The following is a 16,700-nucleotide window of genomic DNA, read 5'->3' as shown; positions in this document are numbered from 1 at the left end:
TGTGTGTGTGTGTGTGAGTGTATATATACACACACACATATATACACATATATACACTTTAAAAGAAAAGATCTTTGAAAGATAATATACTTACTTAGTATTAAATATAAGTATTATTCTACAGCTAAAAGGGTCTGGTACTGTCTCATGAATAGATATTAGATAAGTTGACTAAAAAAGAGAAGTCATCAAATAAACTCCAATACGCAGAGATTTATTAAATGCAGACTACAGTAGCAGAAGTCACTAAACACATACAGACTGATCAATAGATATAGCTGAGACCACAGGCTAGCCATGCAAAGTGTGGGCCTGGATCCTACATTATACACACTAACACGTGTATCAGCTGAAAAACATAAACCATGGGAGTCAGGGGGCCATTTAGGAAGACGAAGGGGGCTAATGGGCCAAAGTAAATGACATACACATATAAAATATCATAGTAAAGGCCATCACTTCACATCCTGAACATACACTAGCAAAACGCACTGGACAAAAATGAGTTCAAGAGGTCTTACATGCTTCAGAGAGGCTGAAGTTAATATTTACATCATTCACTTGAAAATTGCAAATTGTTTTTAACTGTTCTTACAAAAAACTAGAGGAAATTTACATTTATTAGCTCAATTTAGCGAATAAATATGCAACACACACATATCAAAACATACTTCATACCACAAGTATGTACAATTTTATATAAATGTAAAAACAAAATAATCTTTAATACACACAAAAGGAATGTATTAATCAGAAGTAAGATAATACGATGTAAGTAGAACAAAAAATGATTCAGAGGGCTAGAGAGACAGCTCAGCGGTTAAGAGCACTGGCTCCTCTTCTAAAGGACCAGGGTTCAATTCCCAGCACCCACATGACTGATCCCAACTGTCCATAACTCCAGTTCCAGGGAATCCGACATTCCATACAGACATAAATGCAGTCAAAACACCAATGCACATAAAATAAAAAAAATAATTTTTTAAAAAGTTATTCAGTTCTTTTATACTGTTCATAAGAAAAGATCATGTAGCTATGATTCTAAATGCAGATGCACTTGGGTCTAGAGAGATGGCTCAGTGGTTAAGAGCACAGACAGTTGGAGTTCCATTCCAAGCACCTATCTATGGTGACTCACCTCAAAATTACAGCTCCAGAGGAACCTACACCCCCTTCCGGCCTCTAACAAGACTCACAGATACACTCACAGGCACACAATTAAAAATAAATATTTAAAAACCTAGATTTCCTGTTGGAGCAAACTGATAAACTTGACCACATACATTTTTAATTGCAAGGTCAGAATTCTCCTCAAATAAAAGTACGTTTGCAAATTGGGAGAATGTATTTATATCATCCATCCTGACTTGTTAAGGCATGAAGAAACTTTGCACTGGGTAACAGGATTACAGGTAGGAGGAAAAATGGTCAAAGTGTAAGGCAGAAATTTTACCAAAAATTATTAACCAAACAGCTTACTGTGAAGTCATAGAAAACTGAATTAGCATCTTTTCAACTAATATGTTAGTGAAATTAAAAGATGTGCTAAAACATTCCGTGGCTTAACCTGTGGGGAATCAAACATCCTCCACCACATTGTGGCCATGCAGAGAATAAGGAGAACTTGCGTTATATGAGAGAGAGAAAAACCGAAAAAACCAAAAATCCCAACTGAATGTACATTTGCTTTTTGGTTTAACAATGACACACCTGAAAACACAGGATCTCTGGTAGAAAAGAACATACATGAGGCTTAGCATCTTGCTTCTGATTGCAAAACATTGGAAACTACCAAAATACCCAGCCACAGGAGAATGAGTAGGCTTTGTGTGTCCCTACAGAAGAAAGATCGACAGCCAACCCAAGAGTCAGGAAGACAGCAATTAGCTGTATGGAGCGACTTCCCAGGCCATTGTTGAGTGAGCAAGCCAAGAGACAGTTTATGTCATCTGTCCTTTTTATGCCAGAAAAGGGGTTGGGGCAAATACCTATAACTCAGAGGAACTCTTCTGAGTGTAGGTCTTAATATAGTTCTAAACAAGCCTGGAGGGTGCATAAAACACAAACAAAAACAAATGAATCCAAATTAGTTGAGCAACATAACCACACTGAAGAATGCGAAGATGGGGATTAAAGCAAGTTGTTTTTATTATTATTATCATCACCATCACCATCATCATCATCACCACCACCACCACCACCACCACCACCATCATCATCGTCATCATCATCATTGAAGGGATTGAAACTCAGGGCCTCACATAAACTTTGAATGCTGTTAGGACTTCGGCCACATAACCTTATGCTAAAACCAACTGCTAAACTTGATTTTGTCAGTGGAATTAGGGTATCGGCAATCCCAGACCACTTTCTGTGTGTTCCTCAGTTGACCAAATAAGTAAAAAACATATCGTGGGCAGTCATTACTAGTTAGGTTTCTACTGCTGTAATGAAATACCAAGACAAAAGGCAACCTGGGGAGGAAAAGGTTTATTTCAGCTTACAGTTGCAGCTCATCACTGAGGGAAGTCAGGGCAGGAAGAAGCAAGAACTAACATAGAGACCATGACTAGCTTGCTCCTTGTGGCTTGCTCTGTTGTACAAACCAGGGGTGGTACATCAGTCACCCAGGAGCACATCTATCATTAATCAAGAAAATGACCTATAGACTTGCATATAGGCAATCTCATGGGGAATCCCTCTTCTCAGATCATTCTAGCTCACAGCAAATTCATAAAGAAAAAAACAACAACACAGGAATGAAGAGATTATATATATCTTTAAAGAGTTAACAAGTTGGGAAAGCGTTGCAGTAAACATTAAAAACACCTTCAAGCCCCTCGCTAGCCGAAATCGGCGAGCTGAGCCATGTGGCATTAGCGGGATAATTTCATCTCAGTCACCAAAGCATCTCACCTGCTAAGCTCCCAATCTCTATCGCACGCTGCCACCGGCTACTGTCTGAGCCCAGCAGCAACCTCTCCATCCATCTAGTTCCCAAAGCAGGTTGCTGCCAGGCCAGTTTCATACAGACTTCTCCTATCTCGCAGCTCTCTTACTGTGGACTCCACTCACATTCCCCGCAAACGCCCCCTGCAGTCACTGTCACAACCCACACCAGTCCGACCAAATCAAAACTCTAGAAGCTTATCACTTAACAATCAGATTTAGCTAAGTAATTTATCTCAGTAAATTTACATTCTGCAAAACGTCCACACAATAAACTCAGAGCCAATTGATAATGATATAAACTGCCCACCTAGATAAGATAAACTGATCTGTAGAAATCCATCCCTTAAGAAATATTCATAACCACCTACCTGTGGCCATTTAAGGCCACACAGATCTGGGTCATCCTTTTCTGCCTCCATATTGGTTCCTTTTATTCTCCTCTCTATCCCTTTACCAAAACTCTGTCCCCTCCCCCTTTTCACTGTCCAATCATAGGCCCTGCCCCATCCTGTGCCAGCCCTCACCTGCATAAAGAGAACAATAAACAGAAAAGAGAGAAAGGCCAGAAGGAACTGAATGATTTTGCATTGAAATTGAAGTCATGATCTCATGGTTTTTATTGGCTGGAAGAAAAATAGAGATGCAATGTGGTATGCGGTGTGTGTGTGTGTGTGTGTGTGTGTGTGTGTGTGTGTGTGTGTTAGATTAAATTCTACTTAAGAAAAATTGCCTTGGGAGCTGGAAAGATGGCTCCAAAGTAAAAAGCACCCACTGATTCTGCAGATCCAAGTTTGATTTCCAGCACACGTGCGCGTGCGCACGCGCGCGCGCACACACACACACACACACACACACACACACACCAGGAAGCTCACATCTCTAAATCCTGCTGGAAGGATCAGACGCCTCTGGGCACCATGGGCACCTACACTTATGTGCACAAACTCCCATACACAGTCACACACACACACACACACACACACACACACACACACACACATACACACACACACCTAACTAAAAATAATAGGGAAAAATCAGTCTTGTTCATCTGTGTCCCACTTAGGAAACGATTCACTCAGCGTTTGACTCTGCACGCCTGTACGCAGCGACATTCGAAAAGTTTCAGATATTCTTCAAGGAAAATGAGAGTCTTGATCTGGAGGCACTGAAGGAGGAGGAGCCTGGTGAGTCTGCCCTTGCTAAGCACATCTGACGGAGATAACAAGATTTATCTTCTTCTGAGTTTCTGTTTGGTGGTGTTCAGTAACACGGGTAGCAACCTGAAACAGTCGTCCAGGCGAAAGGCAGGACTTTATGCACGTCTGGCACTTCCAGTGGAATCCCTCGTTTCCTCTTCTCTCAGTCCACTGTCCCCAGTGCAGTGCAGAGCGGTTCCTCATCCATCTGTGGCCTGTCTGTTGTGGTTGCCGTGAGCACCAGGGCTCTAAGACCTGTGTGCCTTACAAAGAGTTGAAAGGGATGGGGAATTCTGTCATTTCTGCTGGGCAAGGCTTAGGAGAAGCTCTCTGTCTCGGAAATTCAAGTTGCATTTTAATTCTGATACCTGGTAAGGATGAGCAACAACTCTTGATGTTGAATTAAGACCCAAGGGAAACCCATTCCATTGGAGACCAGAGAGATGGCTCAGAGGTCGGAGCATGGGCTGCTCTTCTGTCACGGAGTACACTTACAGACATGTGGCCAAAAACCCAAACACATTTAAGTTAGAAAAACAATCTATACTACTCAGTGACATTTCAGAGAAGCTTGACGGTACAGGAGTTCAATGTGTTTCACAGGATGCCTTTTCTAAAGCATGAAGCACATGGACTTTTTATCTTATGAACTATTATAGCATTTTATTTTCAGAAAACAATCATCTGAATTTTATTTTATAAAATATGGTTTTTGAACACAGAGTAGATCTATTACAAATAAAGAGCTTAATAGTTTGTATCATCCAACTCACAGAGGTTAAATTTAGGTTCTTGAGTACGCACTGAGCTACACTGACAGCCTATGGTATTCTTATGGTTTTATGATGTATCTGGGATCTTCTGCAAGAACAGAATTGATTGCATTGATTCTCCTCCTCATCCTTGTCCTCGTCCTCATCTTCCTCCTCTTCTTCCTCCTCATCCTCCTCCTCCTCCTCCTCCCCACCCCTAACTGTAGCTGTATTTACTGATGGGTCCAGGACCCCTGGTGAGGCTGTGGCGAGGAGGAGCAAAGGATGATGTAGGGCGTGTTGAACACTTCGTGATGGAACTGCTTCCAGACTAGGCGAGGGGAAGGCGAGGCCTCAAGCACATGGCCACACCCCATTGTCCCAGGACAGAGGTAGATGACCTGCTTCTTACATGCCTTAACTTTAAATACTCTGAACAAGACTCCTTTTTTCAACCAATGCTAGATTGCTTAAGATGCCAAGTGGGGACCCACTTTAGAAAACAAAACACGCATATGCTGCCACCACACCCAGTCAGTACTGCTGGTGCCAATAAGTGCTTGCTGACAGGACCCAGATCTGGGTGTCTTGTGAGAGGCTTTGCCAGAGCCCTACTGATACAGATGAGGATGGTTGTAGCTAACTGTTGGACTGAACAAGGAGACCCCAGTGGAGAAGTTAGAGAAAAGACTGAAGGAGCTGAAGGGGTTTGCAATCGCTTAGGAAGAACAACAATATCAACCAACCAGAACCCCCAGAGCTTCCATGGACTAAACTACCAACCAATGAGTAATGGAGGGACCCATGGCTTCAGCTGTATATGTAGCAAAGGATGTCATTGTCCAGCATCAAGAGGAGGAAAAGCCCTGGGTCCTGTGAAGGCTCATTTCCACAATGTAGGGGCATGCCAGGGTGTGGAGGTTGGAATGGGTGAGTATGAGTGGGAGCATCCTCATAGAAGCAGGGGGAGGGGGGAAAGGGGATAACATTTGAAATGTAAATACATAAAATATTCAAGAAAAATACAATTATTTAAAAAAATTGATCAAACCCATTTACTCTGCCCCTTGGCTATACTGTCACATGATGTGGGTTTTGTTTGGCCATTTAAAACAAAAACTTTTATTGATTCTCTGGTTGGTTGGTTAGTTGGTTGGGTTTTTATTGTTGTTGTTGTTGTTGTTTTGGTTTGGTTTGGTTTGGTTTTTGGTTTTTGTACTGGGATGAGCTCACAGGATCTCAAGGAAGTAAATAGTGCCTTGGACTGCTTGGCACAGCATCATGGTGACAATAACATCGTAGAGCCTGGCACTTGAACACAAAGTAGGCCTAATTCAAATAAGCAGTTTAATCAATAAGATCTTTTTTTCGTTTATTGGATTTTTATTTACATTTTAAATGTTATACCCTTTCCTGGCTTCCCCTCCATAAACCCCACTATCCCATACCCCTCACCCCCATAAGATCTTATAAAGTAGCTAAAATTCCAGAGACACTAGAAGGTATAATACAAAGAAATAAAACAAAACAAAAATAAGCCTATAATGTAGAATTACATATATATTTAAAGAATGTTTATTTTTTATCAATAGCATGATAAAAAACATATCGAAGCCAGACATGCCTAAAATCTAACATTTAGGAGGCTGAGACCAGATGTTGATGAGTTGTAGGCCAGCCTTGGCTAAAGTGAGACAGTACCTCAAAAACCAAAACAGCAGCTTATGATAATAAATATAATAATCTAATAATAATAATAACAATAATAATGATAATTTGACTTCTGGTTTCTGCCTGTGCCTGGAGCTGACCCAATCCCACAGCTCTCTGTACCTAAATCCCATCGGGGAGAGAGCTAGATTCTTAGAAGTGCAGACAATCCTAAGAACCCAGGGGAGACCACCACTTCTGCTCACATTCCTGGCCCAAGAGGAACCCGCCCAGAGCCCTCTGGACACAAGAACCTAGGAGCAGTCAGGGAGAGCATCCTTCTGGTCTCTGCCTGCACTCAGAGATGAAAGCCAACCGCCAGGAGCACTGACACACCTGAGAGCAGAGGTAAGACCAACTCTTCTGCTCCAAGGGACCCACCTGGAGCCCTCAGGACACACCAACGCAGGAGCAGCCTGGGAAAGGACCCTTCCAGTTTCTGCCTGTGCCCAGAGCTGACCCGGTTCCACAGCTCTCTGTACCTAGGTCCCTCTGGGAGAAAGCTGGTCTCCAAGAGTGCTGACATACAGGCTTACAGGAGGGTCAAGCCACTGTCAGACAGCAAAACCAGCTAACACCAGAGAAAACATGATGTTGAGAGGCAAGCTCAGGAACCTAAGCAACAGAAATTGAGACTACGTGGCATCATCAGAGCCCAGTTTTCCCACCACAGCAAATAATGGATATCCAAACACACCAGAAAAGCAAGATTTGGATTTAAAATCGTATAATGATGATAGAGGACTTTAAGAAGGACACAAATAACTCTCTTAAAGAAATACAGGACAACACAGGTAAACAAGTAGAAGCCCTTGAAGAAGAAACACAAAAACCACTTAAAGAATTACAGGAAAACACAAACAGGTGAAGGAATTGAACAAAACCATCCAGGTTTTCCATCTACAAATGGAAATAGAAACAATAAAGAAAGCACAAAGGGAGACAACCCTAGAGATAGAAAACCTAGGAAAGAGATCAGGAGTCATAGACACAAGCATCACCAATAGAATACAAGAGATAGAAGAGAGAATCTCAGGGGCAGAAGATACCATAGAAAACACTGACACAACCATCAAAGAAAAATATAAAACACAAAAAGCTCCTAACCTAAAACATACAGGAAATCCAGGACACAATGAGAAGATCAAACCTAAGGATAATAGGTGTAGAAGAGAGTGAAGACTCCCAAATTAAGAGGCCAATTAATAACTTCAAAATTAAAGAAAAAAACTTCCCTAAGCTAAAGAAAGAGATGCCCATAAACATAAAAGAAGCCTACAGAACTCCAAATAGATTGGACCAGAAAAGAAGTTCCTTCCATCACATAATAGTCAAAACACAAAACTCACAAAACAAAGAAAGAATATTAAAAGCAGTAAGGGAAAAAGGTCAAGTAACAAATAAAGGCAGACCTATAAGAATTATACTAGACTTCTCATTAGAGACTATGAAAGCCAGAAGATCCTGGGCAGATGTCATACAGACCCTCAGAGAACACAAATGCCAGTCCAGGCTACTATATCCAGTAAAACTCTCAATTGCCATAGATGGAGAAACCAAGATATTCCATGACAAAGCCAAATTTATACAATATCTTTCTACAAATCCAGCCCTACAAAGGATAATGGATGGAAAACTCCAACACAACGAGGGAAACTACACCCTAGAAAAAGCAATAAAATAATCTTCTTGCAACAAACCCAAAAGAAGAGAGCCACACAAACATAATTCCACCTCTAACAACAAAAATAAAAAGAAACAATAATCAGTATTCCTCAATATCTCTTAATATCAATGGACTCAATTCCCCCCCAAAAAAGAGATAGACTAACAAACTGGATACTAAAAGAGGACCTAGCATTTTGCTGCATACGGGAAACACACCTCAGTGACAAAGATAGAAACTAGCTCAGAGTAAAAGGTTGGAAAACAATTTTCTGAGCAAATGGTCCCAAGAAACAAGCCAGGTAGCCATTCTAATATCAAATAAAATTGACTTTCAACCAAAAGTTATTTAAAAAGATAAGAAAAGACACTTCTTATTCATCAAAGGAAAAATCCACCAAGATGAACTCTCAATCCTGAATATCTATGCTCCAAATGCAAGGGCACCTACATTCAAAAAAGAAACCTTACTAAAGCTCAGAGCACACATTGTACCTCACAAAATAGTAGTGGAAGACTAAAACACCTTACTCTCATCAACGGACAGATCATGGAAACAGAAATTAAACAAAGACATAGAAAAACTAACAAAAGTTATGAACCAAATGGATTTAACAAATATCTATAGAATATACAAAATAATATACCTTCTTCTCAGTACCTCATGGTACCTTCTCCAAAACTGACCATATAATCAGTCAAAAAATAGGCCTCAACAGATACAATAAGGTTGAAATAATCCCATGCATCCTATCAGATCACTATGGACTAAGGCTGGTGTTCAATAACAATAAAAATGAGAGAAAACACATATATACATGGAAGTTGAACAAAGCTCTATTCAATAATAACTAGGACAAGGAAGAGATAAAGAAAGAAATTAAGGACTTTTTAGAATTTAATGAAAAGGAAGGCATAGCTTTGTGCAGTGGCAGTATCGTAGCCAATGAGGTTTATCTAAGGCACGATTCTTGCTAATTGACAAGGAAGGCACAACATCCCCTAACTTATGGGACACAATGAAAGCAGTACTAAGAGGAAACTCATAGCTCTGAGTGCCTACAAAAAGAAACTGGAGAGAGCATACTCTATCAACTTGATAGCACACCTAAAAGCTCTAGAACGAAAAGAAACAAACACACCCAAGAGGAGTAGAAGGCAGGAAATAAACTCAGGGCTGAAATCAACCAAGTAGAAACAAAAAGGACTATACAAAGAAACCAGGAACTGGTTCTTTGTGAAAACCAACAAGATAGATAAACCCTTAGCCAGACTAACAAGAGGGCACACAGAGAGTATCCAAATTAACAAAATCAGAAATGAAAAGGGAGACATAACAAAATCTGAGGAAATTCAAAAAATCATCAGATCCTACTACAAAAGCCTATAGTCAACAACACTGGAAAATCTAGAGGAAATGGACAATTTTCTAGAAAGATACAAAGTACCAAAGTTAAGTCAGGATCAGATAAACCATCTAAATAATATCACAACTCCTAAAGAAATTGAATCAGTTATTAAAAGTCTCCCAACCAAAAAGAGCCCAGGACCAGATGAGTTTAGTGCAGAATTCTATTGGACCTTCATAGAAGACCTCATACCAATATTATCCAAACTATTCCACAAAATAGAAACAGACAGAGCACTACCAAATGCCTTCCATGAAGCCACAATTACTCTTTTTTTCTCATCTTTATTAAATTGTGTATTTCTTATTTACATTTCAAATGTTATTCCCTTTCCTGATTTCCAGGCCAACATCCCCCTAACCCCTACCCCTCCCCTTCTATATGTGTGTGTTCCCCTCCCCATCCTCCCCCCATTACCGCCCTCCCCCCCAAGAATCCCGTTTACTGGTGGTCCAGTCTTGGCAGGACCAAGGGCTTCCCCTTCCACTGGTGCTCTTACTAGTCTATTCATTTCTACCTATGCAGTTGGAGTCCAGGGTCAGTCCATGTATAGTCTTTGGGTAGTAGCTTAGTCCCTGGAAGTTCTGGTTGGTTGGCATTGTTGTTCATATAGGGTCTCAAGCCCCTTCAGCTCTTTCAGTCCTTTCTCTGATTCCTTCAACGGGGGTCCCATCTCAGTTCAGTGGTTTGCTGCTGGCATTCGCCTCTGTATTTGCTGTATTCTGGCTGTGTCTCTCAGGAGAGATCTACATCCAGTTCCTGTCAGCCTGCACTTGCCACAATTACTCTTATACCTAAACCACACAGAGACCCAACACAGAAAGAGAACTTCAGACCAATTTCCCTTATGAATATTGACACAAAATACTCCATAAAATTCTTGCAAACCAAATCCAAGAACACATCAAAACGATAATCCATCATGATCAAGTAGGCTTCATCCAAGGGATCCAGGGATGGTTCAATATACAAAAATCCATCAACATAATCCAATATATAAACAAACTGAAAGAAAAAACCAACACGATCATCTCATTAGATGCTGAGAAAGCATTTGACAAAATTCAACACCCCTTCATGATAAAAGTCTTGGAAAAATCAGGAATTTAAGGCCCATACCTAAACATAGTAAAAGCAATATACAGCAAACCAGTAGCTAACATTAAACTAAATGGAGAAAAACTTGAAGCAATCCCACTAAAATCAGGGACTAGACAAGGCCGCCCACTCTCTCCCTACTTATTCAGTATAGTACTCGAAGTCCTAGCCACAGCAATCAGACAACAAAAGGAGGCCAAAGGGATATAAATTGGAAAGGGAAAGTCAAAATATCACTATTTGCAGATGATATGATAGTTCTACCAATGATCTACTAATCTTGATAAACAAGTTCAGCAAAGTGACTGGATATAAAATTAACTCAAACAAATCAGTACCCTTCCTCTACTCAAAAGATAAACACACGGAGAAAGAAATTAGGAAATGACATCCTTCACAATAGTCATAAATAACATAAAATACCTCAGTGTGACTCTAATCAAGCAAGTAAAAGATCTGTATGACAAGAACTTCAAGTTTCTGAAGAAAGAAATTGAAGATCTCAAAAGATGGAACGATCTCCCATGCTCATGGATTGGCAGAATTGATATAATAAAATGACCAGCTTGTCAGAAGCAATTTGCAGATTCAATGCAATCCCCATCAAAATTCCAACTCAATTCTTCATAGAGATAGAAAGAGCAATTTGTAAATTCTTTTGGAATAACAAAAAAAACCAGGATAGTGAAAACTATCCTCAACAATAAAAGAACTCCTGGGGAAATCACCATCCCTGACCTCAAGGTGTATTACAGAGCTATAGTGATAAAAACAGTATGGTATTGGTACCAAGACAGGCAGGTAGATCGATGTAATAGAACCTCCACACCTATGGTCACTTGATCTTTGACAAAGGAGCTAAAACCCTCCAATGGAAAAAAGACAGCATTTTCCACAAATGGTGCTGGTTCAACTGGAGGTCAGCATGTAGAAGAATGCAGATCGATCCATGCTTATCACCCTGTACAAAGCTTAAGTCCAAGTGTATCAAGGACCTCCACATCAAACCAGATACACTCAAACTAATAGAAGAAAAAGTGGGGAAGAGCCTCGAACACATGGGCACTGGGGAAATTTTCCTGAACAAAACACCAGTGGCTTATGCTCTAAGATCAAGAATCGACAAAAGGGACCTCATAAAATTGCAAAGCTTCTGCAAGGCAAAGGACACTGTCATTAGGACAAAAACAGCAACCAGCATATTGGGGAAAGTTGTTCACCAATCCTATGTCTGATAGAGGGCTAATATCCAATATATACAAAGAACTCAACAAGTTAAACTCCAGAGAATCAAATAAACCCATGAAATATGGGGTACAGAGCTAAACAAAGAATTCTCAGCTGAAGAATATGGATGACTGAGAAGCACCTAAAGAAATGTTCAACATCCTTAGTCGTCAGGGAAATGCAAATCAAAACAATGCTGAGATTCCACCTCACACCAGTCAGAATGGCTAAGATCAAAAACTCAGGTGATAACAGATGCTGGTGAGGATGTGGAGAATGAGGAACACTCCTCCATTGTTGGTGGGATTGCAAGCTGGTACAACCACTCTAGAAATCAGTCTGGAGGTTCCTCAGAAAATTGGACATAGTACTACCTAAGGACCCAGCTACCACTCCTGGGCATATTCCCAAAAAATGCACCAACATATAACAAGGACATCCTCCACTATGTTCATAGCAGCCTTATTTTTAATAGCCAGAAACCTGGAAGAATCCAGATGTCCTTCAACAGAGGAATAGATACAGAAAATATGGTACATCTACACAATGGAGTACTACTTAGCTATTAAAAACAATGACTTCATGAAATTCATAGGCAAATGGATGGAACTAGAAAATATTATCCTGTGTGAGGTAACCCAATAACAAAAAACCACAAATGTATGCACTCATTGACAATTAGATATTAGCCCAAAAGCATGGATTACCCAAGACACAATCCACAGACCACACGAAGCTCAAGAAGAAGGACAACCAAAGTGCAGATGCTTCAGTCCTTCTTAAAAGGGGGAAATATTCATAGGAGATATGGAGACAAAGTCTGGAACAGAGACTGAAGGAATGGCCATTCAGAGCATGCCCCACCTGGGGATCCAGCCCATACACATACAGCCACCAAACCCAGACAATATTGCTGATGCCAACAAGTGCATGCTGACAGGAGCCTGATATAGCTGTCTCCTGAGAGGCTCTGCCAGATCATGACAAATACAGAGGCAAATGCTAGCAGCCAACCACTGAACTGAGAACGGGGTCCCCATTGGAGGAATTAAAGAAAGGATTGAAGGAACTGAAGGGGCTTGCAACCCCATAAGACTATACCAACCAACCAGAGGGAGTAAACCACTACCCAAAGACTATACATGGACTGACCCATGGCTCCAGCTGCGTATTTAGCAAGGATGACCTTTTTGGACACCAGTTGTAGGAGAAGCCCTTGGTCTTGCTAAGGCTGGATCCCCACCCCCACCCCCCAGTATAGGGTAATGTCAGGGCAAGGAGGTGGAAAGCAGGGGTGGCTGGGTGGGGGAACACCCTCATACAAGAAGGGGGAGAAGAGATGGGCTAGGGGATTTATGGATGGGAAACTGGGAAAGGAAATAAAATTTGGAATGTAAATTTTAAAAATCCAATAAAAATAAATAAATAAATAAATAAATAAATAAATAAATAAATAAAATATTATCTATCAGAATAAATACCAGCATAAAGAATGAACATCAGCTTTTCTGTCATCCCCAAAAATGTTAGAATGAGAGCAATCTGTAATCCTTACTTTTAAATATCTGCAAGAGCTCTATTATGCAAAAGAGAATCAAATGCTGATTAAAATTACAACTTATTTGATAAATATATCCTTCATGACTCAAAATTCTCCATATCTTCAAATTGCTGGTATTCTCAGTTTCAGATCACAAAGAATACATTTGAAGCAAATACTAATAAAAATGGTAATAATTTGAGGGTACTTATATTTCCACTGATCCCAGTTGGTTAGAAAAGGGGAAATGGAAACAGCAAGATTATCAAAACACAGCCTTGGCACACACTGTAAAAGTTAGCTGTTGTTAAACACACAGGGCATCGTTTCCCATGCCTGAAGTGTTTCTCTTATTTCGGCAACTGTTTCCTGACACTCGGACCTTTATTTTTCTCAAGACAATAAATTCCCAGGGAACAACCAACTTACCCGCTCCTGAATTTCGTCAAGGAACACTAAGCTGTTAACGTATTCGATGGTAGTAGTTGGCACAAACTTGAGTTTATACTCGGCACAGCTTTACCCCCAGGAGAGAGAGAGCTCTATTTATAATCTCAAACTTAAGGATGGTTTATATAATGTAGCATAAATTACATGTGGTAGATGTATATGGCTCTAACCACCCTCTGGCTGAGTTAGTCTGCCGTCAGCGGAGAATAAGGATCCCACTCACTCATACCCTTGCCTGCTTCACGTCTGTGGCTGTTGCTAATTGACTGCCCTTCGGGCTGCAGTGGTTTTTAATCTACCGTAGGCTGCTGCTTTAAAATCTAGTGTGAAAGATAATATAACTTATGCATCTTGTTTTCCGTAGATGTCGAATTCTTCAGTTCCCAGCTGGAAAAATATCACAAACAGCACAAGGACTCGGTAGCCTTGAAACCCACCCGAAATGTAGGCCTGCTGCTTATTGATACCAAGCAGCTGAAGGAGAAGCTAATCCCATCACCACTGCGGTGCTTGGAAGTAAGTGTGAGCTAGAGAAGATTGTGTGTGTGTGTGTGTGAGTGTGTATGTGTGTGAGTGTGTGTGTGTGTGCACACACATGCAAATAAAGGATCACCAATATCCTTATGGTAGCTTCAACATTTACAATACACAAATCAATATTTTTCTTTTTAATGTATGAAATATTTGCAGACACCATAATTAAAACGATAAGAAGAGTAGGCACCATAAGTGTTTCTTTGACTATATCATTTACAGTGTACTGAATGTTTTCTTCTGGCCCCCAAGGGCACCAGCCACATGCATCCTGTACATATATACATGCAGGCAAAACACCAATACGCAACCTCTTTTATAAAAAGATAAAATTGGGACAAGTACAAATTAATGTCAACAATTTTTTAGCACAACCAACATACCAAGTCAAAGAAAACAAAACTCAAACTTAGGTGATTGGAAAACTGCATTCGTAAATGTCCAGAAATTGAGTGACCACCCAGTGTCCCTGGAAAGCATCTGGACACTCGGTTTCTTTTGTCCTTTCTAAGCGCCAGATGCCATCATGCTAAAGTGAGCATGGCCTCGTGTTTGTGAAATGGTGGTTGAAAGGTTCCACAGGCCAGGTATTTCCTTAGCTATATAAAAGGAGAAAGAAGAGATTGAGGTTTTAAGCACACATTACATATTTCCCACAGCCCTAAAAAAAAAAAATCACAGTCAGAGGTCCACCTAATCTAGTCACTTTGTTCAAAAGAAACTTTGCCCATAGTCACCCTGGAATCAATCAAACTTTATCTTTGTTCCTGGAGAGGAGATCAGTTTCTTCCAAACACCATGGTTGCTCCCCAATAGGAAAAGAGTGGACCTGGGCCTGAAGGTGAGGGTGTCAGTCTAGTGTCCACTGTGTAACACAGAGGAGCAGAAGACATTTCAGAAGGTGTCAGGGCACTGAGCACACTGTCCCATAAGCTTTGTGCTTCGAGTGACTGTCAAAATCTGGCTTCGTGCTTGATGCATTTGGTAAGTAGTTATTTAATGACCATTGTCTTCACACACTCCTGATTCACATACCCCCTGATTCAACGCCTGTCAAGACTTCTTAAACTATGTAATAAAGCAGAAATACCCAATTCGCCAGTATTTTTTTTTTTTGTCTTCCTTTTTATTCGTTAGGTGCTAAATCTCATGCTTCCCCGTTTGAGCAAGAAAAAGGTGGATGCTATCATCTCAGAGGCACAAGATGCAGAGTATAAACTCGAGTTTGTGCCAACCACCACCATCGAGTACGTTAACAGCTTAGTGTTCCTTGACGAAATTCAGGAGCGGGTAAGTTGATTGTTCCCTGGGAATTTATTATCTCAAGAAAAATAAGAGACCAAGTGTCAGGAAACAGTTGCCTAAATTAGAGAAACACTTCAGGCATGGGAAACAATGCCCTGTGTGGTTAACAGCAGCTAACCTTTACCAAGTTCTAACCATTCAGCAGGCATTGCATCAAATTTGGCCTTAATTTCAATCCTCACTAATACTGTAGCTGAGGAAACAAACGAAAATAGGCTGTAATCCAAGGTCACGGAACTGGAGTCGGAATCTGAGTGTCTTTGACCACAAAGCCAATATTCTCAAGCACAGTGCAGTTCTACTCTGCAGTAAGTGGTAACAGGGATGTAGGTCCTCATGAAGGTTGAAATCCTTTAGCCCTACAACTACACATAAGCTCAAGATTTTCTGTTAAAAGTGGGGGAAAAAAGCAACTCAAACCAGCTTAGGTAGAGACATCTGCATTCCTGTGTGTGCCTCTCTTGCTTGCTCTCCTCCCTATAAACTTGATTTTCCCGCCTCGGGCTCGTTCCTGTGACAGTATTATAGCATTTGGCTCCAATGATTAATTTTCTCTAAACTCATTACTCTCGGTTTGGCTTTGAAGTAGATATAAATCACTTTCTGAAGTATCAGAATTTGAAGAAGTGTCACAGAGTAAAAAGTTGGCTATGGGTTATTGACAGAGCTAACAGTAAAGCCCCCTTCACTTGCCTGCAAAGGAGCAGCCTGTTTATTTCTGGAACAGCCCCTTACCAAAGAGGCAGGTAATCGTGGTTTTTAGTCAGACTTGCTGCATCCCTGATGACCAAAGTCAACAAATGTATCCTTATGTGTGCATTTTTGTGTTTGGACAAAGAACCAACCAAAATGGAGTCCT

General features: G+C 40.6%; 1 protein-coding gene and 1 pseudogene across 2 annotated transcripts in view; both read left to right on the top strand.

The window, feature by feature from the left end:
* Dnah6 (dynein, axonemal, heavy chain 6) overlaps window positions 1–16,700 on the top strand; it is a 220,227-nt gene that overhangs the window by 26,843 nt on the left and 176,684 nt on the right. For both annotated transcript variants that reach the window (XM_039108712.2, NM_001419792.1), the window contains exons 12-14: window positions 4,019–4,139; window positions 14,367–14,518; window positions 15,674–15,826. In XM_039108712.2, the coding sequence (XP_038964640.1) occupies window positions 4,019–4,139; window positions 14,367–14,518; window positions 15,674–15,826 (426 nt within the window). The remainder of the gene's footprint in view (window positions 1–4,018; window positions 4,140–14,366; window positions 14,519–15,673; window positions 15,827–16,700) is intronic.
* LOC120102554 (U4 spliceosomal RNA) lies at window positions 9,196–9,353 on the top strand (annotated as a pseudogene).

The sequence above is a fragment of the Rattus norvegicus genome, chromosome 4 (assembly GCF_036323735.1).
Source record: "Rattus norvegicus strain BN/NHsdMcwi chromosome 4, GRCr8, whole genome shotgun sequence".
NCBI lineage: Eukaryota > Metazoa > Chordata > Mammalia > Rodentia > Muridae > Rattus > Rattus norvegicus.
Note: the sequence above shows the minus strand (reverse complement) of the source record. Positions and strands in the feature narration are given on the sequence as shown.